The sequence below is a fragment of the Eschrichtius robustus genome, chromosome 11 (genome assembly GCF_028021215.1).
Source record: "Eschrichtius robustus isolate mEscRob2 chromosome 11, mEscRob2.pri, whole genome shotgun sequence".
Lineage (NCBI taxonomy): Eukaryota > Metazoa > Chordata > Mammalia > Artiodactyla > Eschrichtiidae > Eschrichtius > Eschrichtius robustus.
In genome coordinates, this window is record NC_090834.1 from 67,729,081 (window position 1) to 67,754,481 (window position 25,401).

The 25,401-nt window shown below is 37.1% G+C and overlaps 1 protein-coding gene across 6 annotated transcripts in view; it reads right to left on the reverse strand.

The window, feature by feature from the left end:
- SBF2 (SET binding factor 2) overlaps positions 1-25,401 on the reverse strand; it is a 469,986-nt gene that overhangs the window by 129,481 nt on the left and 315,104 nt on the right. For all 6 annotated transcript variants that reach the window (XM_068556612.1, XM_068556611.1, XM_068556610.1 and 3 more), the window contains one exon: positions 1,317-1,385. In XM_068556612.1, the coding sequence (XP_068412713.1) occupies positions 1,317-1,385 (69 nt within the window). The remainder of the gene's footprint in view (positions 1-1,316; positions 1,386-25,401) is intronic.

Below are 25,401 nucleotides of genomic sequence, written 5' to 3' on the forward strand. Positions count from 1 at the left end.
AGCTCCAGCTGGTTGTCATGAGTTTCTAAACCCAAATTCATTTGTTTAACATTTTTGAGATTTGTCCTTGTTTCCTGAGCATGCTCAGTATGACCTGCCAGGTCTGAGAAGTGTGAGTCTCATAAATTCCATTTTCTGTTTTAGAAGAGGATGGGAAGGTAAGGAGGAAGAAAGAGGAAGTGAGTTAGCAGCAGAGAAAGAGTTCCTGATTATGGAGAACCTTTGGGTTAAGACCTTTAACTCAGAGACTGTGGACAAATCATTTGAAGTAAAGTTTTTAAAAAACTGAGTTTATCAAGAAATATTTATTGGGTACCTACTAAGTGCAGGAAGGGGGCTAGACCTCATCAGTTAGAAATGGTGGATGAAACAAAAAGGATGGGCAGAACAAAAAGAGTAAGAGAATACTGCCAGCATCTAAGGGCATGGATCATTTCATCACTCAGCTAAGGCACTTTATCTGGCGCCTAGTTCTCTACTAAAACAGATCTAGGAATATTTGATAATCTCTCCTGACTTAGAGCCCATGAAACATGGAGTAGCTTTAGCCAGAAGTCCTTCCATAAGTCCTGGGCTTCCTGAAGCTACCTGCACACAGCTGCACAGTGAGTCAGCCTGGCTGTCACAGGTTTATTGCTTCCTACTGAACATTTCTGAAGGACGTATTCAATGTGCTGTTCAGAGTGTGGCTATTTAACTCCTTACAAGTCCTTCACAGGAAAAGAGGGAATAAGAGTTTGCTGGATTTATTTACCCTAAGAATTAATCTCTCTATGAAAAGCCATGGATAGGACAACTACAATAAATGACAGAATTAAGAAAAGCACTGAACATTCTGGAAAATTTTCAGAAGGTTCATAGAAATTGCCAGTGAAGTTAAACTCTAATTTCTGCCTCCATTTATTTATCTAGCTTGTTCATTTGTTCATTCATTCATTCAACAAACATTTATTGATTGACACTGGGATACAGCAATGAATAAGACAGACAATATCCCAGCCTCATGAAATTTATTTTCTTTGGTGGGGGAAAACAGTGAAACGTAAACTAACCAACGCACAACATAATTTCAGGTGTTATTAGGTGCTCTAAAGAACAATAAAGTAGGGATGGAATGGTGGGGTTATATCTTAGGAGATGATTTAACATTATATATTACATATTTTACACATAGCATGCAATAAACGTTATAACAAATATAACCACAGATATGTCTTAGATACACTAAGGGGACAGGATTGATGTAGTTCCATGATAAATCAAACTGAATACATCTATATAAATCATAATGACATATACAGACCAATGAAACTTACCCTATAGAAAGCACTGGTCAAAGGGAGTAATGCTGCAGCAATGTTATATTCTTCTAAACTTGAACAATCCTTAAACAAAACAAAGAGAAATGAGCATTATTAGGACATTTACCAGAAATCACAAATGTATGGAAACAAAAATCTATGATACATTATTTAGTGTCCTAAGGGGTTTTTACTTTTATTTCAAGTCGTCATTAAGGCTTACCTAGATAAGTGTGAAAAAAAAAAGTATGAAAAAATACTGTCCCAAAGCACATCCTTTTTTTAAAAAATTTATTTTATTTTTTTTAATTAAAAAAAATTCTTTTTTTTTGCTCATGCCACGTGGCATGTGGGATCTTAATTCCCTGGCCAGTGATGGAACCCATGCCCCCTGCAGTGGAAGCACGGAGTCAACCACTGGACCTCCAGGGAAGTCCCCTGAAACCCATTCTTTTAGAAATGATATAAAAATACATTTGAGAAAGATGTTTTCATACACTATTGGTGAGTAGCTACTTTTACTTTCCTGTTTTACAAAAATTGTGTTTACAGCTGTGCAATTTGTCCAAAAATTTTTGGAGGGGGTTTTAGTATATTTAACTACTATATTTCATTGAATCTGAGATACACATTTTCTCCCCACATTTTAACTTCTCTGAGACTGTTATATATTATATGTTATAATTGAAATAATATATTTTTTCTTAGTCTTACACATGAAGGGTTTATATGTAAAATTCTGTTATTGATCAGGCAAGAAATACCACTGATGCCAAAACCCCTTGGGTGAAATGTTGTTGGGGAATGGGACAGTCAGAAAATCTCAGTGGGAATGTAAAATGGTGCAGCTGCTAGGAAAACAGTACGGCAATTCCTCAAAAATTGAAAAGTAGAATTACCCTATAACAGTAATTCTACTTCTGGATATATACCTAAAACAACAGTGACTTGAACAGCATAGGGGGGCCATGGCCTGGAACAATGCTCAAGGGTAATACCCTTAGAGAGATCAGGTACAGTAATTTCAGCCCCAACCTTAGACAATATAACTATTGCCATCAAAATGCAAATTCATCAGCTATCAGCCGTTCATATGTTTGTATGAATTGATTTTAAACTCACAGAGCTGAGACCCTAGTATCAATTATTCCAATGCAATTCCTCTACTTTTCAGATGAGAAAAAGACGCCTAGATGTCAGCCAGCACTGGAATTTAGATTTATCTACCTATCAGCCTGGTGCTTTTTCCTCTAAACACCGCCTTTTGTACTTGATTGCTTTCCTCATATTCTTGAGGTGGTGGATATGAGTTTTTTGAGCTGCCAGCACTGATTTTGGAATGTGAGGGAGGGAGAACAGGCCTCAACAGCAGAGCAGTTGGAGGCTTAAAGCTGCAAAAGGGCACTGGTGCCAGGGACAAGGCCCCTAGAAAAAGGAGAAAGAGTCAGAAGCAAAGAGAAAATACACCATAGATAACCTTGGTCTATTTCAAAATACTACTACGGCTTGGCAGGGCTGAGGGTGTAGTAGTGCCCTGAGGAAAAAAAGGAGGAAACTTTCTTTCAGAAGTCGTGGCCCAAAGGTGGGCATCTCTTCTAATGCTAGTCTTGCTTAGCATGAGTACATTTGGTATTATGATCTGCTAAAAGAGTTCTTAATAGAATTTCATGCATTTTTAACTATGAAAAACACAGCTGTAGAATACACTGAATGTCCAACTCCAGAAAACACTGAAACAATACTGGGTTACAAGACAAATCTCTGTAATAAAGAATCATTCTCATATACGTGACATTCTCTGACCCAATTTAAATAACTAAAAGGTAAGCTCAAACTTCCTATACTGTTCTAAAAATAATAGTTCTAATTAATTCACCACACAAACATTTATTGGATAAATGAATAAGTGAATGAATAAAGGAATAAATTCAAGAAGAGAGAGAAATGAGAAGAAGCTAAGGACAGAAACCTGGGAAAGATATTTATAGAGAAGGAATAAAGGAAAATCAAGATGGGAAAGAGAAGTAGGAGAAAGCAGTACTATAGTTGTCAAGAGAAGAAGAAACGACCAATAGTGTTGAAATCTTCAGAGAAATTCAGTAAAATGAAGATTGAGAAAAAGCCAAGAAACTTGTGAATCAAAGAGGTCACTGGTGACATGATGAGGGTATAAGTGAGTAGAGTAAAAAAGGCCCTGAGTGTAAATGCTCAAAGTTGTAAAGGGAAGGAAGCTGTTTGAGGAGTTATGACATCCAAATGGGTAGCTGAATGAATCTTGGTAGGGCTGAACCAGATGAATACTAAGATTCTATGTAATCCTTTGATTCTATAAGAATTAGAAGGGACCCAAGTACACCAAGGAGGAAAATCCAAGGGAGAGAGAGTTGAAAAAGAAAGGTCACTGGTAGAACAAGGTCTCTGTGATATGGCTGCTAATCAATGTGGTCCCCATTACTAAGGGGGAAACATCTCATTCCCATAAAAAGCAAATAAACAGAACTTATATTAACCAGCAGGATCCCTGAATATTTCAGCAAATATAACTTATTAGGAGAGAGAAGCTTGGTTCTACAATGGAGACTCAGGCCTACCTAAGAGGCTTCTATAGGAAAAGCGGGGAGAGTGTCCTCAGACTGTTGTGCAAACACTAGTCTTATGGAGTACTGATAGCTGTTACTTGGCGGGAAATTGGGGAAATGCTGGGTAAACAAAATTAAGTGCAATGTTTTTGTTTTAAAAAACTGTAGGACTTCTCAGGGCTTTATACTGTGACTGGATGAAAGGAATTTGGTGGCAGCATTTCCAACCTAATTTGACTAAGAACATTTTTTTTAGAAAGCAATTGAAAAATATATATATATTTAAATTGAGGGCAATTGCTATTTTATTATTATTATTTTTAAAAAATTATTTATTTATTTATTTATGGCTGTGTTGGGTCTTCGTTGCTGTGTGCGGGCTTTCTCTAGTTGAGGCGAGCGGGGGCTACTCTTAGTTGCGGTGCGCGGGCTTCTTGCGGTGGCTTCTCTTGTTGTGGAGCACAGGCTCTAGGTGTGCGGGCTTCAGTAGCTGTGGCACGCGGGCTCAGTAGTTGTGGCGCATGGGCTTAGTTGCTCTGCGGCATGTGGGATCTTCCCGGACCAGGGATCGAACCCGTGATCCCTTCATTGGCAGGCGGATTCTTAACCACTGTGCCACCAGGGAAGTACAGAAAAATATATTTTGAAAAAATGATTTAATATCATAAAAAATCTTCTGAGAGCACTCCAACCAAAAGATCATTTAAAAACTTAGTTATGAGCTTTTATTTCTTGACTTATGGTCATATACTGACAGGCATTTTTACTGTAAAGAACTAAAAATGCTAGATAATATATTTAAAAATCTTTAATGCAAGGCAATGAACTGGCAAGGAAGTAAGAAACACTCAGGCCAAAATATAAGTTATGTGGGAACCTGGAGAGATACAGCACTAAAGTGCAATTTTACCTCAAGAACAGTTGGTGAGCAAAGTAAATTTGAGTATTAGTTTTGAACAACTCAAAGCACTCAAAAGATAGGAGACAAAACCCAGCACTCGCTAAAGGTAGGAAGTCCATTAGGAGAACTACCTTATGGTAGGGACCCCCTAGGGCCACCTGAAACACCAGATGTAAAGTCTGAGATATAAAATGATAATTCAGCAAGGGAAGTAATGAATATGTGAGTAAATTAAGCATACACTGACTATATAAAACACAAAAATAATGTCTTTCAGTATCAAAGAAAAATAAGATACAACTAAAATATACAACCACGGTAGCACAGACATTGTAAGGTGGTGGACTGGAGCTGGATTTTGATAAATTAAGTAAACATTTAAATTTCTCTGTATTACTGCCAAAGGAACAGAATGGGTTACAACTTCTAAACTAGTGGGGGGAAAAAATTGACTGAAAGAAAAATAACCCAAAGGAAAGCAAGAAAGAGGAAAAGAAACTCAGAAAAAGGAAACAATCAAAAAAGAACAAAATAAGATAGTAGGAATAAATAGAAATATAATAGCAGAAATAGACCAAATACTCTGGTTAAAAGACAACTATTGTAAGAAGAAATGGGAAGATGTTGGTAAAAGAGTACATATAAGATGAATAAGGTCTGAGAATCTAATATATAACATAGTGACTATAGTTGATAATACTGTATCATATAATTAAAATTTGCTAAGAAAGTCGAACTTAAGTATTCTCACCCCTCCCCCAAAAGGGAAATCTGTGAAGTGATGGATGTGTTAATTTGATTGTGGGAATCCTTTCACAATGTATGGTATATTAAGTCATCACGCTGTACACTTTAAATATATTACAGCTTTATTTGCCAATTATACCTCAGTAAAACTGGAAAAAGTATATAGGCCATGTAGGAAAACACCACACCTTTTTCCTATTCTCTGTCATCTCCATGGATTGTATAAAATAATCCCAGAATACAGCAAAAAGTGTGAATCATCTTTTTCTTCCTGACTTATTCCTCACCCTCTTGCTTAGGACACTGCTATGCACAAGAATGTCATCCCCTGTGTCCTAGCACATCTGAGTTTCTTTAACAGAAATGCCTTGCATGTTTCTGAAGACTGTCATGAGGCCCAAGGCAATAAAGTTCAACAGACTTGAGCTGTAATCTTCTCCTAAGGAAATGGCTGGGATGCCAAGATGCCTTTTGACTTTGATTTCACAGCAGGGCTTCATTTGTAATGATGCTGTCCAAACTTTAAATGACAACAGCTGTGATATGAAGTCCCACACACTCATTTACAAAAATTTCCCACAAATTAAAAAAAAATTAAACAATGGGGAATTTCAATCCATGACCAATTAGCAGGGAACAGGCAATCATAAAACATTTAGGGGCTATTTATTATCTTACAAAATGTTTACACATTGTAGTGCATGTCTCAAACCTGAGCGCCAGTCAAATGCTGATTGCAAAATATAAATATAAAATTCTTTGCAAATCACGTTAGAGATATTCTAAGTTAATTAGATTGAAAAATGGAAAAAATTTTGAAACAATAAGTACAACTATTGACATAGCAATAGCATTCCGGAATAGTGCAGTTATCTGTTGGGGAATCAATCCATAAATACACATCCTGAAGTCCCCTGTGTTTTGGCCACGTAATAGCAAAGTAGTTACAGACATACCAGGCAATTTATAAGCCTGCAAGGACTTGAATGCCTATACATGTTTTATTCTGAACTTTGCTATGTAGTTTACCTTTAATTTTCCTCCTACAACTGAAGAGTGAGCCCTGCAATCTTAATTTCTCATTACCCTCAATTACTTCATATTTTGATTTGCATACCTTTGGACTGTCATGACCAGCATTCCCATTTTTGTAAAACTTTGGAACCTCTCAAAAACGATATAGGTGAACATTAAAGAAAAAAATAAGACTGAAAGGCAGAATGTCTTACAAAACTGACTTTTCTTGAGTTTAGACTTGATATAGCTCAGAAAAAATTTTTTTTGAATTGTCCAAAACACTGAGAACATTTGTATCTTCTACACAGGGACAAAAATTAAAACTACCAAAGCCCCAAATACCTCTGTATATCATGTTAATCTCCTGCTCAAAAATGTCAGCTATGTTCTGACTATTACAGGATAATGACCAAACTCTTCTGCCAAACTTGTAAACCCTCCGTGGTGTGGACCCATCTCCACACTTACCCGACCATATGGCCCTCCTGCTATAAGCCACAGGTCTAGTCAGTCTGCTTTATCATCTTCTATTCCACATCATAATTAGCTCCTACCACATCTAATACCCCTAGAATAGCACCCATGCCTTGCTTTTTTTTTTAATTAATTAATTAATTAATTTATTTATTTATTTATTTTTGGCTGTGTTGGGTCTTCGTTTCTGTGCGGGGGCTTTCTCTAGTTGCGGCAAGCGGGGGCCACTCTTCATCGTGGCTTCTCACTATCGCGGCCTCTCTTGTTGAGGAGCACAGGCTCCAGACATGCAGGCTCAGTAGTTGTGGCTCACGGGCCTAGTTGCTCCGCGGCATGTGGGATCTTCCCAGACCAGGGCTCGAACCCGTGTCCCCTGCACTGGCAGGCGGATTCTCAACCACTGCACCACCAGGGAAGCCCCATGCCTTGCTTTATCATTTACATTCTTCCTCCTTGGCACCTCCACATGCATGCCCTCGTGTTTTCCCACCCTTTCTAAGTACGGTGCTAAGTACAAAATAAGCAGTAGGACTCACTGTTGTTTCGGCCTCAGGTTACATTTTAATGCTAAATCTACGAATATAACCATCGAGGATATATCACAATTTTGAACACTATGGTTATTTAATATGTACCATTACTCCCATTGAGACAGAAGATGAATGCTAGACTTGACAAATAATACCAAGCTTTGCTTTAAGTTTTTGAGTGAATGGCACAAGTCCGCTTCAATTTTATGTCTGGAAACTAGTACACTGCACCTGGCATATAGTAATAATAGCTAACATTTATTGAGTGCTTACTAAGTATCAAACATATTTTCAGTATGAATTTACAGAAATTATTTCATTTAATTTCCACAGCATCTCTAGGAGGTAGATACTATAATTACATCCATTTTGTTGATGAAGGAACTGAGTTTCTCAGAGGTTAAATAATTGCCTGAGATTACATGGGCACAAATGACAGAGCCAGAACTCAAACCCAGGTAGTCTCACTCCAATGTTTGTGCTTTAAAGCTCTATGCCCTGTTGCCTCTCAAATGCAAGTGAAACTAAAGATGGCATCTGTGGAAACATATAATTCAGGCAAAAGAAGAAATTTTCCACTAATTATAAATAATTTCCTCAAAAGAGGCTGAAACTATACTACATCTGTGAAAAAGCAATTGAAAACTTAAAATGTGGCTGCTAAAATTAAAATGCAAAGGAAGGGCTGGAAGTTAATTTTTTTCCCTCATGGTATCCTTTTATTTCATCTCTATCTTCATAATTTCTTAAAAAATTAAGAAATACAGAGGATCATGTCAAAGCTTCTAAAATATGCCTAATAGGAGTGCTGGAAAGAGAGGACAAAGTAGGTAGAAGAAAGTAAAAGAAACAATAAAAAGAATTTTGTCTTCATATGCCAAGAGTCCAGTGAGTGTCAAATAGGACAAATGAAAAAAGATATTTGGTACAATGAATAAAATGTGGTATACTCACAAAACAATACTACATGAAAGCGAAAATAAATGAATTATAATTATATCCAAAATCATGGATGAATCTCCCAAACAAAATTGTGATCCAGAGAATCAAGGCAAAAAGAACACATCACCACCATATCATCATCATCATCATCATCAGTCACTGCTGAAACACACATTCTTAATTAACATTGGCCTCTATCTCTATTTACCACATCAAACACACCATTGTAAACATGTAGGATTTCATAAAGTCTACTATAGCAATGTCAAAGAACTGCTTTTATCAAATCATACTGACAAAGGAAAATCTAACAAAATTAGATCAAGTGAAAAAAAGATCACCAGTTTGGATGATTTTAAGCTAAGTGTTTTAAAAGAAAATGATTTGATGTCAGAGGATTAAAGGGAGTCCCTTAAGAAAAATAATGAAGGCTTTAAATATTTTTGTAAAATGATCATCTTTGGGACAGTGCTGTAAAAGCCAAACATAAAGTAAGTCATGATGCAATTTCGTTAGGAAAATTATTTTAAATACATTTCCCTTCCCCAGACAAAAGTGAGATTCATACTTTGGTTCTAAAAATATCAGCACATGGTAAAAATTATAACCTAAATATCTGTTAAAATTTTATATTTCTTCTTTTAAATATAATCTATCAAACAAACCATTCCCCCACTATTTGGTATGAAATTTTAGCTCCTATTTTATATGGATTTACTGGTGGTGATAGTGAAAATTAGTTCTACTCTTAATGATCTAAAGGATGCAGGAGTGATGGTCTCTGTCATATCTCTATTTAATACTTCAGTCTTGTGTCTGTAGAAACCAGACAGATCTGGAGGATAAAAGCCGACTACAGCAAATTCAATCACGCGGTAGCTACAATGGCAGTTTTATAATAAAGATGTTTTGTCTTTGCTACAGCAGATTATCACGGTCGTGGGTATGTTGCATGCAATCACTGATGTGGTGAATAAGTTCTTTTCTATCTCTGTCAGAGAGGAGGATCTGAAACAGTCTGCATTTACATGAAATGGACAATGGGAAGCATTTACAATTTTTGCCTCAGGTATATGTTAACTAATAAAGCCCCTCCCATCCAAATTCAGTTGGAAGAAATTTGGACCATTTGAACATCATATAGAATATTATGCTGATCTACTACACTGATGACATCATGCTAATCAGGCTGGATGAGCAAGAAGTGGCTACCATGTTGGAAACCTTGGTGAGACATGCACTCCAGAAGATGGGAGATAAACCTTATAAAGGTTCTGGCCTGCTGGGACATCTCATTCAAAGTAAAGGACAATTTGTTGCATCTTGTATCTCCCATCATGAGGAAGGAAGCAAAAATTCTGGTAGGCCTCTTTGGGCTATAAAGGAAGCATATTCCATATCTGGGGTTACTGTACAGGCTCATACCAGGTGACACAAAAAGCTGCCAGCTCTGAGTGGGGCCCAGAAGAAGAAAGGGCTCTGTAGCAGATCCAGGAATTTAAAAGCCCTGCTTACTATCACAATCAGTGACCCACTTAGAGAATTTGCACTTTCCATTGCTGTAACTTTGAGTTGTGCAAGGTTATAGATTCCAGTCCCCGAAGGAGAAACATTTCTACCAGGGGACAAAACAAGAATCTCATTAATCTATAAACTACAGCTGTCACCAAGGCACATTATACACCTAATGCCCAGAAATTGGCAGACAAGAGGAACCATCATTTTTTTTTTTTTAACATCTTTATTGGAGTATAGTTGTTTTACAATGGTGTGTAAGTTTCTGCTGTATAACAAAGTGAATCAGCTATACATATACATATATCCCCATATCCCCTCCCTCTTGTGTCTCCCTCCCTCCCACCCTCCCTATCCCACCCCTCTAGGTGGTCACAAAGCACCGAGCTGATCTCCTTGTGCTGTGTGGTTGCTTCCCACTAGCTATTTTACATTTGGAGGAGCGATCATTTTGGCAGAAATAACTGAACCTGAATACCAGGGAGGTAGGGCTAATGTCACATAATGGGAACAAGGAGGAGTATGTTTGGCACCCAGTTAAGTCCTTGGGTACCTCTTGGTACTTCCTTGCCAAATTCTGATGGAAAATGAACAAGTGCAGCAACCCTGGGATGAGAAACACAAAGTGACCAGAGACTAAGACCCCTCCAGGATGAGGGTCTGGGTCATAAGAAGGGAAGTCAGCATCATTTGCAATCCTACGATCAGCTACATCTGCAGGGGCAAACGTTTTTCCCACTCACCCTCTTCTAAGTTTCCCCCAGCAAGAAAGGCACACTAGAATTCTGGAAGAACTGCTCCTGAATACCTATGAAGAAGTGGAGGCGAGCAGCACAAGGGATCAACATGAGAATGCCTTATCCAAACACCCCTTCAAGGGAGGACTTGTTGCCTCCATGACTGGCAGTGCTGTCAACAGCCCTTCCTGAAGCAGCAAATATTCAATGACTGATTAAAGTGTAGGTCCATACCCAGCCATTTTGACTTAACGTGGGACAACTTCAGCTCCAGAACTTTGTGTGGGTTAGGCTGAGGCTATCCTTGAGCCCACAATATTGCCTGACTTCTCCTTTTGCCCAATTCTATTTATTTTCCCTCCTTCCCACAGGTGTTGATCCAAAGACCACTCCCTAACAAACATCCTTTGCACTAAACTCTGCCTCAGGATCTGTTTCCAACCTGAAACAACTTCCTAATAAAGTAGTAGCACACACTGTTTTCTGGGGAACCCAGGCTAAGAGAGATCTGTAGTTTGAAAAGCTCACTATTGGCTATGGGACAATGAATGCATTTGGGCAGGAACAAAAGTGGATGTGGGAAGAATGCTTAGATGGGTATTATAACAATCTAAGTGGGATGATGGTAGCTTTGATTGGGGTATTACAGGTGGAGGTAGGAGATAAGTGGATCGAGTTAAAAGGTTTTTATGGGGGTAAATATCAGTATAACTTGGTGTTACAGATGAAGGAGAAGAAGGTGTCAAGGATGACTCAGGTTTTAGTTCATGTAACTGGATCAATGGTCGTGCCATTTGCCAAGATTAGGGACAATGGAAGGGAATCAGGTTTGAGGGCTGAGGGGTAGAGGAAATGCATGATCATGACTTCAGTCTGTAACCATTAAAGCTGAGCATCTTTGACACATGAAAATGAGATACCAGGTATCCAGTTGGATATAAAGGTGTAGAGCTCAGAGAAAAGGTCTGGGGTAGAAAAATAAACTTACAAGTCATCAACATGTAGATGGTAGTTTAAGTTGTGGGTGTGAAAGAGACCATCCTTGAAGTGAGTATAGAATGAGACCAAAAATAAATAAATAAATAATATAAGGCTTTAAAAATTAAAGGCCAAGTGGAGAAGGATGAGCTTTCAAAGATGGAGAAGGAATGGCCAGAAAGGTACGAGGATATATAGAAAATGTTGCATCATGGAAGCTAAGGAAAGAGAGTGCTTCAGAAAGAAATTCTAATTGATAAACTGCTTCCTCTATCTTCAAAGCAAGGAAAAGCCAGTGGACTTAACCATGAAGAGATAACATTAATAATTTATATAGTTTACATAGTTTCAAGGTAGCTACTATAACATATTTTTTGTTTGCTTTCCTATATTCCCCTCCCCCTCAAAAAGACCGTAATTTAAATTCCTGTGACAAAAAAGAAAGTGAATTATAAATCTGCCACATTTAGAATGGCTAATCTGTCACATTTAGAAGGACTAATAAATAAATAAAACCCACAGAAAAGCCTTCTACATTAGAAAAGCCTTCATGTATATAAGTGAGGTTATGAACAAAAACAAACATCTCTTTTTAGCATTTTAAATCCATAGGTTAAGGACTTCCCTGGTGGTCCAGTGGTAAAGAATCCACCTTCCAATGCAGGGGACGCGGGTTCGATCCTTGGTCTCAGAACTGGGATCCCACATACCTCAGGGCAATTAAGCTCGCGTGTCTCAATGAGAGAGCCCACGTGCCGCAAACTACAGAGCCCATGCGCTCTGGAGCCCATGCGCCACAACTAGAGAGAAGCCCATGCTGCAACAAAAGATCCTGCATGCCTCAACAAAGACCCTGCGTGCCACAACTAAGACCCAACGCAGCCAAAAAAATAAATGAAATAAATAAATATAAAAAAATCCATAGGTTATCATTATGCTGCTTTTATAATATTAGCAAAAGATAAAATAATCAAATACTTATATAACCAATTACCGCAAATAACTAGAGACAATTTTCTTCATGATTTATGTTGTAAAAGCAATGATAACATAAGATCAGAAAAAAACCTTAACTAGCTCTTATTTTCAATAATATTCTGGAATGCCATTGTGAAGAGTTAAAAATGGACATGGGCAGAAAATTTTTAAATTGTAAGACTCATTGGCAGCATTGTTTATGAAAATCTTTTTGAAAGTCAAAATCAGGTTCCACACAATGAACGAAATATGTGAAAAGTGAGATGCAATTAACCCACATCTCACCATCCTTAAATATAAATAGGCAAGGAATTATCAATCCCATGGTTAAATACGTTTTTTTCTGGTGCACTGATAAGAAAGACACTCAGTAAAATGTAAAGTGTTACCTAAGGTCAGGATAGTAACATGAAAGCATTTCTGGGAATCCTAAGAAAACAATGTTTGCAAATTCTGAACTTATTTCTTAAAGACAACATAAAACTAGACACTGGTCAGAAAATCAACCCCCTCTGGATCGGCTTTGGCCTTCTCAACCCCCCACTCCCACTTTCACTGGCAAAGGTCACCACCTGTGACCTCTTACTTGCCAACCAAATGGATTATGTTTAGACATTTAATTTAACCTCTATACCATTTGTTAAGATTAAACACATATTTTCTCTTTTTTAAAAACTACTTTCCTTTTAAAAAACTCACAAACTTTCATTTCTTTATAAAAGATCTAGGAAAGGCAGGTAAGTGAAAAAAAAAAAAGAAAAATATCTTGTCATAAATCCTGCAACCTTTAAACAACCAATGTAACATTTTGGTGTCTGTGCTTCCTATTTTCCAAGTCACAAATTGTATATTTATTCATATAATTTAACTTTACTTTTATATAGTCATTTCATTCTTTAAAAAAAATTAATTTTTCTTCCAGTTTTATTGAGATACAATTGACGTACAGCACTGTGTAAGTTTAAGGTATAGAGTATAATGATTTGATTTACATACATCATGAAGTGATTATAACAATAAGTTTAGTGAACATCCATCATCTCATACAGATATTAAAATAAAGAAATAGAAAAAAAGTTCTTCTTTCTTGTGACAAGAATTCAGGATTTACTTTCTTAACAACTTTCAAATATAACATACAGCAGTGTCAATTATATTTATCATAGTATACATTACATTCCTAGTACTTATAACTGGAATTTCATACCTTTTGACTGCCTTCATCCAATTCCCCCTCCTCTGACCCTCCACCTCTCGTAACCACAAATCCGATCTGTTTTTCTCTGAGTTTGTTTTTGAAGTATAATTGGCCTACAATACTGTTAGTTCCTGTTATACAACATAGTGATTTGATACTTCTATACATTTCAAACTGATCACCATGATAATGATAAGTCTAGTTACGCTATGTCACCAAAGATATTGTTACACAGTTACTGACTATATTCCCCACACTATACATTTCAAACTGTGCCATTTATTTTGCACCTGGAAGTTTGTACCTCTTAATCTTCGTCACCTACTTCTTCCCCTACTCCCCCATAAACACACTGTTACAACCCTGCATTTTTACTCACCTCCCCCTGCATTTACTGTTTTTGACAACATATTTTACATTTTTTTGTTTTGTGTATCCCCTAACTACTTATCACGGATAGATGATTTTTACTACTTTTGCCTTCTAACCTTCCTACTAGTTTTACACGTGGTTGATTTACTACCTTTACTGTATATTTGCCTTTACCTATTAGATTTTTCCTTTTGTAATTTTCATGTTACTCATTGTGGTCTCTTCTTTTTCAATTAGAAGAAGTCCCTTTAATATTTCTTGTAAAGCTAGTTTGGTGGTGTCAAACTCTTTTAGCTTTTGTTTGTAAAACTTTTGATCTCTCCATCAAACCTGAATGAAAGCCTTGCTGGGTAGAATATTCTTGGTTGTAGGTTTTTCCCTTTCATCACTTTAAGTATATCATGCCACTCCCTTTTGGTCTCAGAGGCTAGATCCTGGGGCAGCTGCCTGAGGGGTCCAAGGTGTCTCAGAGCTAGTGCTGGCCCACTGATGGGTGGAGCTGGGTCCCAGGCTCTGTGACTGCAGGGCCCTGGGGGTCCCAGGGCTAGTGCTGGCACACTGGTATGTGGGGCCAGGTCCTGGGTCCCCTGGTAGACAGGGCTACATTCCAGGGTGGCTGTAGGCTCAGGGGCTGTTAAGGCAGCCAGCCTGCTGATGGTGGGGCTGGGTCCTGACGCTGATAATTTAGAGGGAAGATTCCAAAATGGCGCTTACCAGCACCAGTGTCCAGGTGGCAGAACGAACTCTCAGAATGGCTGCCGCCAGTGTCTATGTCCCCAAGGTGAGCTCCAGTTGCCTTCTGCCTCTCTGGGAGGCTCTCCAAGATCAGCAGGTGGGTCTGACCCAGGCTCCTTTCAAATTACTGCTTCGGCCTTGGGTACTGGAGCATGTGAGATTTCATGTGCGCCCTTGAAGACTCTCTATTTCCCAGAGCCTTCTCACTCTCCTGAAAGTAAGCCCTGCCTGCCTTAAAAGCAAACATTCTGGGGGCTCATCTTTCCAGTGTAGGACTCCCAGGATGGTTAGCTCAATGCGGTACTTGGACCACTCACTCCTTGGGGAGAACCTTGGTAATTGTAATTATCCTCCCATTTGTGGGTTGCCCACCTGGCAATATGGGTCTTGACTATACTGAGTCTCTAGTCCCTGTTACTTTACTTGTTGTGGTTCCTTCTTTATATCTTTAGCTGTAGAAAATCTTTTCTGCTAGTCTTCCGATCTTCCTCATCAATAGTTGTTCTGTAAATAGCTATAATTTCGGTATGCCTGTGGGAGGAGGTGAGCTCACAGTCTCCCTACTCTACCACCTTGGCCTGCATTCTTCCTAGTCACTTCATTCTTAAACTGATTTCCTACCTTGGCTTCTATGACCCCATTTTCTCCTCTTATAACCTTTTCTCCTCTTACATCTATGACCCTTTCATCTCAATGTTTATAGGTTTTATTATTCTGCCCACCCCTTAAATGTCAGTATTTCTCAGGGTTTTTTCCCCCATCCTTAGATCTCCTCTCTTATAGTACCTACTTTCCTTAGGCTGGCTCAACCATTTCTATGAGATAGAGTGCCACTGTACTTCCAGCCTAGACAACTCTCCTCAGCTCCAGCTGACTGGGCTCTTCCAATTTGTTGTAGAGACCTCAAACTCAATACATCTTAAACTGAATTATCTCCACTCCTCACATATACCTTCAAGCCTGACACTCTTCCATACTATCTTGGTAAAGCATCTATTCAGTCGACTAGCCAGAAACCTTTTCTATCGCATCATACTCTCACATTCAGTCAGATATCAAGTTGATGCTTCCAGTGTGATCCTGCTTCCATTTATCCATCCAACAAATATCTTTTTTTTTTTTTTAGATTTATTTATTTTATTGATTGATTGCTATGTTGGGTCTTTGTTTCTGTGCTAGGGCTTTCTCTAGTTGCGGCAAGTGGGGGCCACTCTTCATCGCAGTGCGCGGGCCTCTCACTATCGTGGCCTCTCTTGTTGCAGAGCACAGGCTCCAGATGTGCAGGCTCAGTAGTTGTGGCTCATGGGCCTAGTTGCTCTGCGGCATGTGGGATTTTCCCAGACCAGGGCTCGAACCCGTGTCCCCTGCATTAGCAGGCAGATTCTCAACCACTGTGCCACCAGGGAAGCCCCCCAACAAATATCTTTAATTGAACTAGGTACATTGCACTGGGGGTTCTGAATTAAACAGTTATATAATCATTGCCCTCTTGAAGCTGAATCAAATAGTGTTAATTCTGTCTTTATCACATTTGTCATCTGTTCCCTCTTCTTCATATTTACTACCTTTGTTTGGGCTTTCACCACAGGTATAACTTCTTTACTCCAACCAATTTCTGAGACTTTGGGGAGTTCTGTATCAGAACTCAGAATGCTTCTCTGTTTTCCCCCATCTTCCTAATTTCAGCTTTCTCATGTCTGAAAAATCAGTTAACACTTGTTCGTGTGCTTTCTGTCTTTTAAAATTTTGTGCTAACATTTCTTTACCTGTTTTCTTTGTCCTTGTAGAATTGTATTTATCTTTTAAAAGTCCCTCTATTATCCCTTTTAGTTGAGTTTCAGAAGGGAAATGGAAATAAATGTGTGGAGATTAGTGACCAGGCGCCCCAAATCAAGTCATCCTAGAGTTTATAATTTCTAGAAGTTTCTCTATGCTACCATTTTTAGAATATTTTAATATCTCTTCCTTCACATTTCCTACCTATGTGATTTTCCAGCAAGAAAATTCGCAATAGCCTCTAGTTCATTCCTTAAAAAAAATTATTAGTATCTTATATAGTCATCTAGTCACTGAGGAAATAGTAAATAAAATTCAGTAAGTAGGTAGATGTATTAGGACAGTATAGCAACCATGTACAACTCATTAGGCAACAATGTGCAAATATTAGTGACATACCTTGAGCCTTAAATCTCAGGTGGAAATTAGGTCTAATTTTTTATTTTGGAACACTAAAGCCTACCTGCCAAATGATTGGCGTGACAGCCTATCAGCCTATCAGAAAATTCTCTCTGATCTTAATTAAATATTTTAGAGAACTATGTATGTTTCTTCTACAAAACTTTTGGAATAAACAGACAAACACACATACACACACAGAACCATGGTATTTTTGAAAGGATACGAGAGTTAACCTTGAAACTGAACAATCAACCAAATATTTACTTAATTCCTATTCCTTAGGGGAAAACAAATCGCACCACTGGCCAGAATTCTCTGAAAACAAAAAAATGAGACTTTTTCTTTCTGGGTGTAATTTTCCTAAATAACACACAAACATACAAAATAGAATTCAGCTAGCTGAGAAAAGGCAGTAAGGGCTGTAGAAACCGCAAAGGTGCTGGACATGAGGAGAGAAGTGGCAAGGTTATTGGAAAAAAGAGAGGAATCCTTGTTGGAGAAGACACATCAGGAATAATTCTTTTTTTTTTTTAATGAAAAGACAGGCAGAATTGGGATGGGGAAAGAATATATTCTAAGTTGGGCAACTAAGCTTTGGACAGGAGTAGGGGGAGGAAGGTACAGGAGGGTAAGGCAAAAGCAGGCCAAGCTCCTGACACAGAGAGGAGCTATCAGTTTTGAGTGTAGTTTATAAGACCCAACATGGACACTCTGGGCACTAGTATAAGCACACATATGCCTAAGTAGATACCTAGTCTGTCTTTCAGAGCATACACATAAAGGAATTTTGTGATCAGGCTACAGATGATTAGACTCTCCTCCACTAGATAAGGTTTTCATTCCTTTACATGCGAAAAAAGACGTCATCTAAGAGTTCCTTACAGTTTTACCTTTTTATCCCTGTGATTTTAGTGCTGTATAGAAAAGTTGTCCTTCAAAGCACTGGTTTGAAAAGACTAGCTGCAGAAGAAGGCCTATTTTCTGAAACAAAATTGATTGGCTAGTAGAGAGTGAGTTTGGTTGTGGTGCTCAGTGCCTTTATTTCAGAATGATAGGTGTCAGGTGAGTGGCACCCCAGTCAGGGAAGTATGAAGTGGAGAAAGGCCACGTGTTTCTAATGTTTTGGTGTTCCGTCAGGGCTCCACAACTGCTCCTTCCCTTAATCCTCCCACTCATTGTGTACACTGCCACACTTCCTTCTTTCTCTTCTTCAGCTTGCCTCTCCTCTCTTCTTAGTCTATTTGCCTATGATACCATTTCAGAAAATTGAGGTCCCTGGACCAGCAGTAGTGTGACCTGAGAACCTGTTAAAGATGCAAATCCACAGGCGCCACTCCAGACCCAGTGAATTAGAAATCTAGGTGTGGGGATCAGCAATCTGTGTGTTACCAAGCTCTCCAGTTATCCCAATACATGCTAAACTTTGAGAATCACTGGCCTACAGTGTACAACTATCCTTTCTGATACAACCGTGAACCATTCTAGAAAAATAGGGCTATATCTGACTTGATTTTAGATTTAGGTGAATGTGTGAACGATTTTGTGTTATTCAAATTAGTCTACATTTGCTTAAAGTAACCGGCACCAAATACTTTAGACTAAAATCTAAATGCTTAGAAGAAATAAGTTTATGTTATTTAGTTTATACTTAACATGTTTTCATTTTTTCAACCAATAAATATGGGCCTACAAAGTGAAAACTTGCATATGGTCCCTACATGACAGGGCTTACAAGGTAGTGGAACCAGCAGAGAGGCCTAACAAGATCTAATGAAAATCCATGTGTTCAACATGCCACAGGAGAAAGTGAAGTAGAAAAAGCTGGTATGGGAGCATAGATGAGGGAGTGATTCCACCAGAGCAATCAGAAAAGGCTTCATGAATGAGGGGCATCTGAGCTGAACTGGAAGATGAATAGGCTCTTTGGATTAATTTCTCTTCTTTTACATCTCTAATGTTTTCCTCTTATATGCCAGTTAATGGCTATTTTGCATATGGTTTTAGATGCAGTGTTTAAAAAATATATAAAGGTTAAACATGACTATATATATATATATATTCTGCACTGGAAATGAGGCCCAGTGATTTTGATTTTAAGAAAAGCATTATTATTTGCCTCAAGAGAAGTTTCCAATATTGAGCTAGTTTATGTTTATTTAAACTTTCCTTTAAATAAATCTGAAGAAATGTTTTTATGGTTATAGACCAAAACCTATTTTATTGTTTAAAGACTATGTGTAGTATATTGGAAAAAGCACAGGACAGAACAACATTAAGACCACATTCTTATTCACAGTGTGTCACTATCTGGTGCTGTGGTCTTGAGGAAATTACTTCACCTCTCTGGACCTTAGTTTCTTCATCTAGAAAAGTTTAGACTCAATGATCTCTAAGGACCTTTATTTTTATTTCTTCTTTGTCAAAACCCTTTTGAATTCCATTTATGACTTCAATTGGTTCAATTATTAAAACATTCATTAAGAAGGAGAATGCCTCTTTTTCTGGCTATCTAGGCAAATATCCTCTACAAATACTTTGGCTACAAAAGTAGATTCCAGAAGCTAGTCGCATGAAGTTTACAGAACACAATGTTAGGCTCAAAACGTGTTCATCACAGACCACATTAGGAAAGAGTGTCCTTAAAATTACATTACGTCATCTCTAACAAGAAGTGTCTCAAGAGGCCATGGCAGTGGTCAAAACCTTGGCTGAATGACTTTCTGATGTACAATTGACAGAAAAGTCATTCCCCAAACTGTAAAACCTGCTCTGAAACATACCCTAATTAAACAACAACAATAACACAGATAAGGCCAGAACTGAATTTCATAATGGAGAGCATAAGAGATTTAAATCAAGTGAAAGATTTTTTGCTACGGTGAGACTCTCTGAAAACATGGTTAGAATATTTCAGTCCAAATATAGTTCTTAGTGCACAGAAAAATAATGACAACTGTTTACTATGGTTGTGAAATTTTGGACCTTTCAAAAAGTTGAGTAACCTTAAAGAATGAAAAGTTATATAAAAAGGAAAAAAGGAACATGTCTTCTTGACTCTAAAATAGGTTGTAGACCATTTTCTAGCCTGGCTCCTCCTGGTGCATGGCGGTCATGTTCTGAACTGCAGGAGCGGGGATTTAGTGGTGACCTTTTGGAATGAACCACGTTACTGGCCAAGTGTCTGTACCTAATTGATTTTCCTCACCCTTTTAAAAGTTCATCTCTAATTCCTGGCCCTAAACACCTGCTTAAAGTTCAGCCAATTTTTGCAGTGAGATCCAAGTTAAGTGAATTTCACTGAAGTGTGAAGTGTGAGGCAGACACAGAGTTCATTATCTTGATTGTGGTGATGGTTTCATAGGTGTATACACATGTTAAAAAAGTTATCAAGTTGTACACTTGAAATATGTCCAGTTTATTATATGTTAAAAGTTCAGTTTAAAATGTTACAAAAAACTATCAGTGCTATGGTAAGAGTATATAAGAGATGAGTATAGGGGCCATTTTGACCTGAGAAAGACAGGAAAGATAAAAGTTGAGCTGAGGCTTGAATGATATGTTCACCAGTAATGAGGGAAATTGAAGGATAGTGGGCATTACAGGACAAAAAAACTGAACAAAGGTACAAAGGCAAAACATAGTTTGGTAATTGTAAAGAATGTGGCTGAGTGGAATTTAAACTAGTAAGATGACATGTGGTGATAAATACAAGGCTAGAAAGAAAGGCATGGCTTTGATGCCATTCCAAGATATCTTGACTTTACTTTGTAGATGACTAAAGTTGAAAATTTTATACACATCTGAATTTGCTTCCTTGTAAAATCCCACTTAAATTACAATAAAGATATTATTTTCTCAATGCAATCCCTAGCAAAATTCCAATGGCATTTTTCACAGAAATAAAACAAAAAAATCCTAAAATTTCTATGGAACCACAGAAGACCCCGAATAGCCAAAGTAATCTTGAGAAGGAAGAACAAAGCTGGAGGTATCAAGTTCCCTGGTTTGCAGAACACCAGACCCAGTTGAAGGTAGGTGTACCATACTGAAAATGAGCGAAATTAAGTAAAATATTACATACTGAAATGTTAGGACACCTAACCCTCTTACTCTACTGGGCTCCTAGAACTCTGGCAGCCAGGTTTCTACATTCCAGGGAGGAGACCAGATAATTTTCTGGGAAATATGACCAGCTCCATGCTCCCACAAAAAAAAAAAAAAAAAAAGGAAAAAAAAAGAAAATTAAAGCTACTGATATTGAGGGTTACCCTATAAGCAGACAACCAAATATTACCAGACATCTGAGCAAAGCTTCTAATATAAAAGACAAAGACCAAAAAAAAAAAAAATTGGCCGAGAAAACTATGGAGAGACAGAAACCAAGCACCTCTCCCCCCCCCACACACATACACGCACGCGTGCGCACGCACGCACTCTCTGTCAATATCCTCAGACAGATATGTGAAGCTATTACATTCATGAAACAAAACTAGAATACCAAAAAAGGGAATATTCAGAGAATAAAAGTGTCTTTGGGTATGAAAACATATGATAGCTGAAATGTAAAATTTAATAGAAGGTTTGGAAGATAATGTTGAGGTAATCTCCCAGAGGGTAAATCAAAAAGGCAGAGAGAGAAAATAGAAAATAAAATTAGAGCACTGGTCCAAGAAGGCCAACATCTGAAGAGTATAAATCCCAGAAGAACAAATTGAGGAAATGAAGGAAAGGATATCAAAGAAAATAACTGAAGAAAATTGCCTGGAATTTAAGGGCAGGAACTTCCAAATTAAAAAGGCCTATCAAGTATCCAGCACAACACATGCAAATAGCCCAATGACATCAGGGGACATCACTGTGAAATTTTAACTGGGGTCAAAGAGAAGATCTTACAAGCTTCCAAAGAGAAAAAACACAAGTTTCATGGGAAGGGTAAAGGAACGCAAGCATGGTTCAATTCGGGATATTTATCCATTTAATCCATTTTATCAACACATTAAGGGAGAGAAAACCATATTATTATAATAGGTGCTGAAAATCCATAAAAATATTTATCAGCCAATACATATAATAACTAAGTAAAACAGTAATACAAGAAAGCTAGTAAAATATAATAAGAAACATCCACTAAAGCCAAATAATAAATATTACCCTAAGTGACAAAACACTAACCATTTCAATCAGGAATGAGACATGGATGACTTCCATGAAATTTTTATTTAACACTGTCTTGGAGGTTCTGGCAAACAGAATAAGACATGAAAGTGAAACAAATAAATGGTGTAAACACTGGCAAAGAAGAAATAAAACTATCATTTTGGGGGACTTGTACTATTATATGCCTAAAAAACCCAAGCACTATAATAGAAAACAGAAATTAATAAGAGAATTTAGTAAAATGGATTGATATAAAACATACAAAATCAATAGCTTTAATTTATTTTTGGAAAAAGTAACTAGAATGGAAATGGGAAAAGCACTCCATTCACAATAGCAATATGAACTATCAAATACTAGGGAATAAAACATTTAAAAAAGCAAAAAACTTTTGAGAAGTAAACTTTAGAAGCTAATTAAATGGCATAAAACAAACCAGTTATTGGTTGGGAAGACTTAATATAATAAAATATTAACTTTCCCCAAATTGACATAAAAATTAAATGCAATTTCAATTGGGTTTGCATTCTCAGTTCTAATGAAATTTTTTTGGGAATTGAATATTATTATCTTAATGCTTATATGAAAGAATCAATAGCCAGGAATGGCTAAAAAAATACAGAAAAGAATATCACTGTAGGATAATTTGTTTTATCAGAACATAATAAAGTCCCTTAAATCAACATGGTATTGGTTTAGATACATATAAATATCTATGGATTAGAATAACAAATCCAGAAATAAGTTACAGTATATATGAGAATTCAGTATATGACAAACGTGGTAATTCAACAGTAAAGCAATGAATTATTTAATAAGTTGTGCTGACATCAACTGGCTATCCTTTTGGAAGAAAATAAAATTGGACACTTATGATATACTACGTAATTATAAAAATAAATTCCAGATGGAATAAGAATCTTGCAAGAACATTTAGACAACATGTATATCTTAGGAATGAAAAAAAGGGCCTTAATTAGAATGAAAATACAGAGGCTATTAAAAACAGAAAAAGAACAGCCAAAGTCTGAACAAAAAATTAAGTTTTTCTATGGCAAAAGATAAAATACAAAGCCAACAGATGAATAAATGTATTTGGGAAAAAAACTGAAAGGGCAATATGTACATTAAACAAAGTGCTCTTACAAAATGGCTAGAAAAAGTCAAATAACCCAAGAGAAAAATGGGCAAGAGGTATGCATAAGCAAGTCACAGAAGAACAACTCCAGAAAGGTCAAACAAACATCTAAATTGATGCTAAAATTCAGTAACAGCAAAAGAATTGCAAATTGAACGAACAATGAGATTAGCTGATTGACTGGCTGGCTGGTTGATTCATTTATTCCTGATTCACACATTCAACAAATATTTACTGAAAATTTTCACGGGTCAAATACTGTTTAAGGTGCTGGGGATCAGAAGTTAACTAAACAAAATCCTTTATGTGTAATTTTTACCATATCATTTTTGCCCATCTGTCAAAGAGCAAACATTGAAAAGAGCAACTGAACCTATCACTGGCAAAGATGTGGGAAAGGAGATACCCTCAATAAGTTGGCAGAAACATGAAACATAACAGCCTTTTTGAAAAGCAATCTGGCAATACCAATTAAAAATACACACACACACACACACACACACACACACACACATATATACAGACATATATTTAGCCTTACATATACCACACACACACACACACACGCACACACACTCTTTGAGCAAGCAATTCCATTCCTAGGCATCTAACTCACAGAAGTACAAAACTAACACAGTAAACAAAGACATATGTTGTTTACTGAAGCTTTGTGTTGGAAAAAAACTGGACAGAGAGTGAATTCCCATCAATAGGGAAATGCTTGAAAAAAACTGGGTTGCAGCCACACCATGAAATATTATACAGTAATTAAAAAGAATGTTTAGAACCCTGGTTCCCATACTGTGAGATGAGTCATCCTGTGGTGCTACATCAAAATCACAGAAGTGACATGGTATATAATTCTAATGTTCAGGGGAAATACAGCATCTTTCAACATCTCTTGACCTTGCATGAACAACTAGCTGGAGGTAATGCACATTTTCAACATTAGATTGTGCTACATTACTATCAACAACATATCTTTGTGAAGCTGGGGTATTCAGTGGTTGTTGTGATTTAAAAGCAAGTACTATAATAAAAGCAAGATGGAACGGGATATGTAGGTAGTGCAAATCATGGTTTGAACAGCTATGAAGTACTTAACAGGAGCACACATTCCATTAGTAAATGATTGTAGTTATTTAAAAATGAAATAAAAGTATTAACTTTTTCAATTTATGTGTATTTTTTTCAAGTGGTTATTCAGTTTCAAGGACATCAATACATATTAAGCTGGCCCTAACTACTTAAGAAGTGAAGCTGTTAGGTATTTCTTTTTGGCCCAGGGGGCATCAAGAAAAAATTGCTGAGATACTAAGGACTCTGTGAACTCAGGAGGTTTAGGAACCTCTTAAACCTGTAGTTTAAGAAGTTAAAAATAATAGAATAAAATTAAAAAGTAGACAAAAGGGAATAATACAAATAGAGGAAAAATTACAAAGGCAAAGGGTATTTCTTCTTAAAAAAGAAGAGAGAAGTCAATAATACACAAATTCATAGGAAAAAATTACCAAAGAAAAATGAAAAATTTCAATAGTCTATAATTAGAAATTTAAGATATTCCTACAAAGAAAACACTAAGTTCAGATGGCTTTACTAATGAGCTCTAACAAACTTTCAAGGAACATGCAATTTCAATCTAATATGCACTATATCAGAGAGAGATACAGAGGAACACTCCCTACTTCATTTTCTGAAACTAAATGTAACCTTGTTCCAATACCAGTCAAGGACAATATAAAAAGGTATAGGCTAATTTCAATCATGAAAACAATCATGGGAAAAAACCCCTAACACATAAAGTCCAACAATCCATAAAAACAACTGATAGTTGCAGAAAAAGCATTTCATAAAATTCAATACTTATTAATGATAAAAACTCTTAACAAACTAGGAATAGAAGAGTACTTTTTAACCTGATACA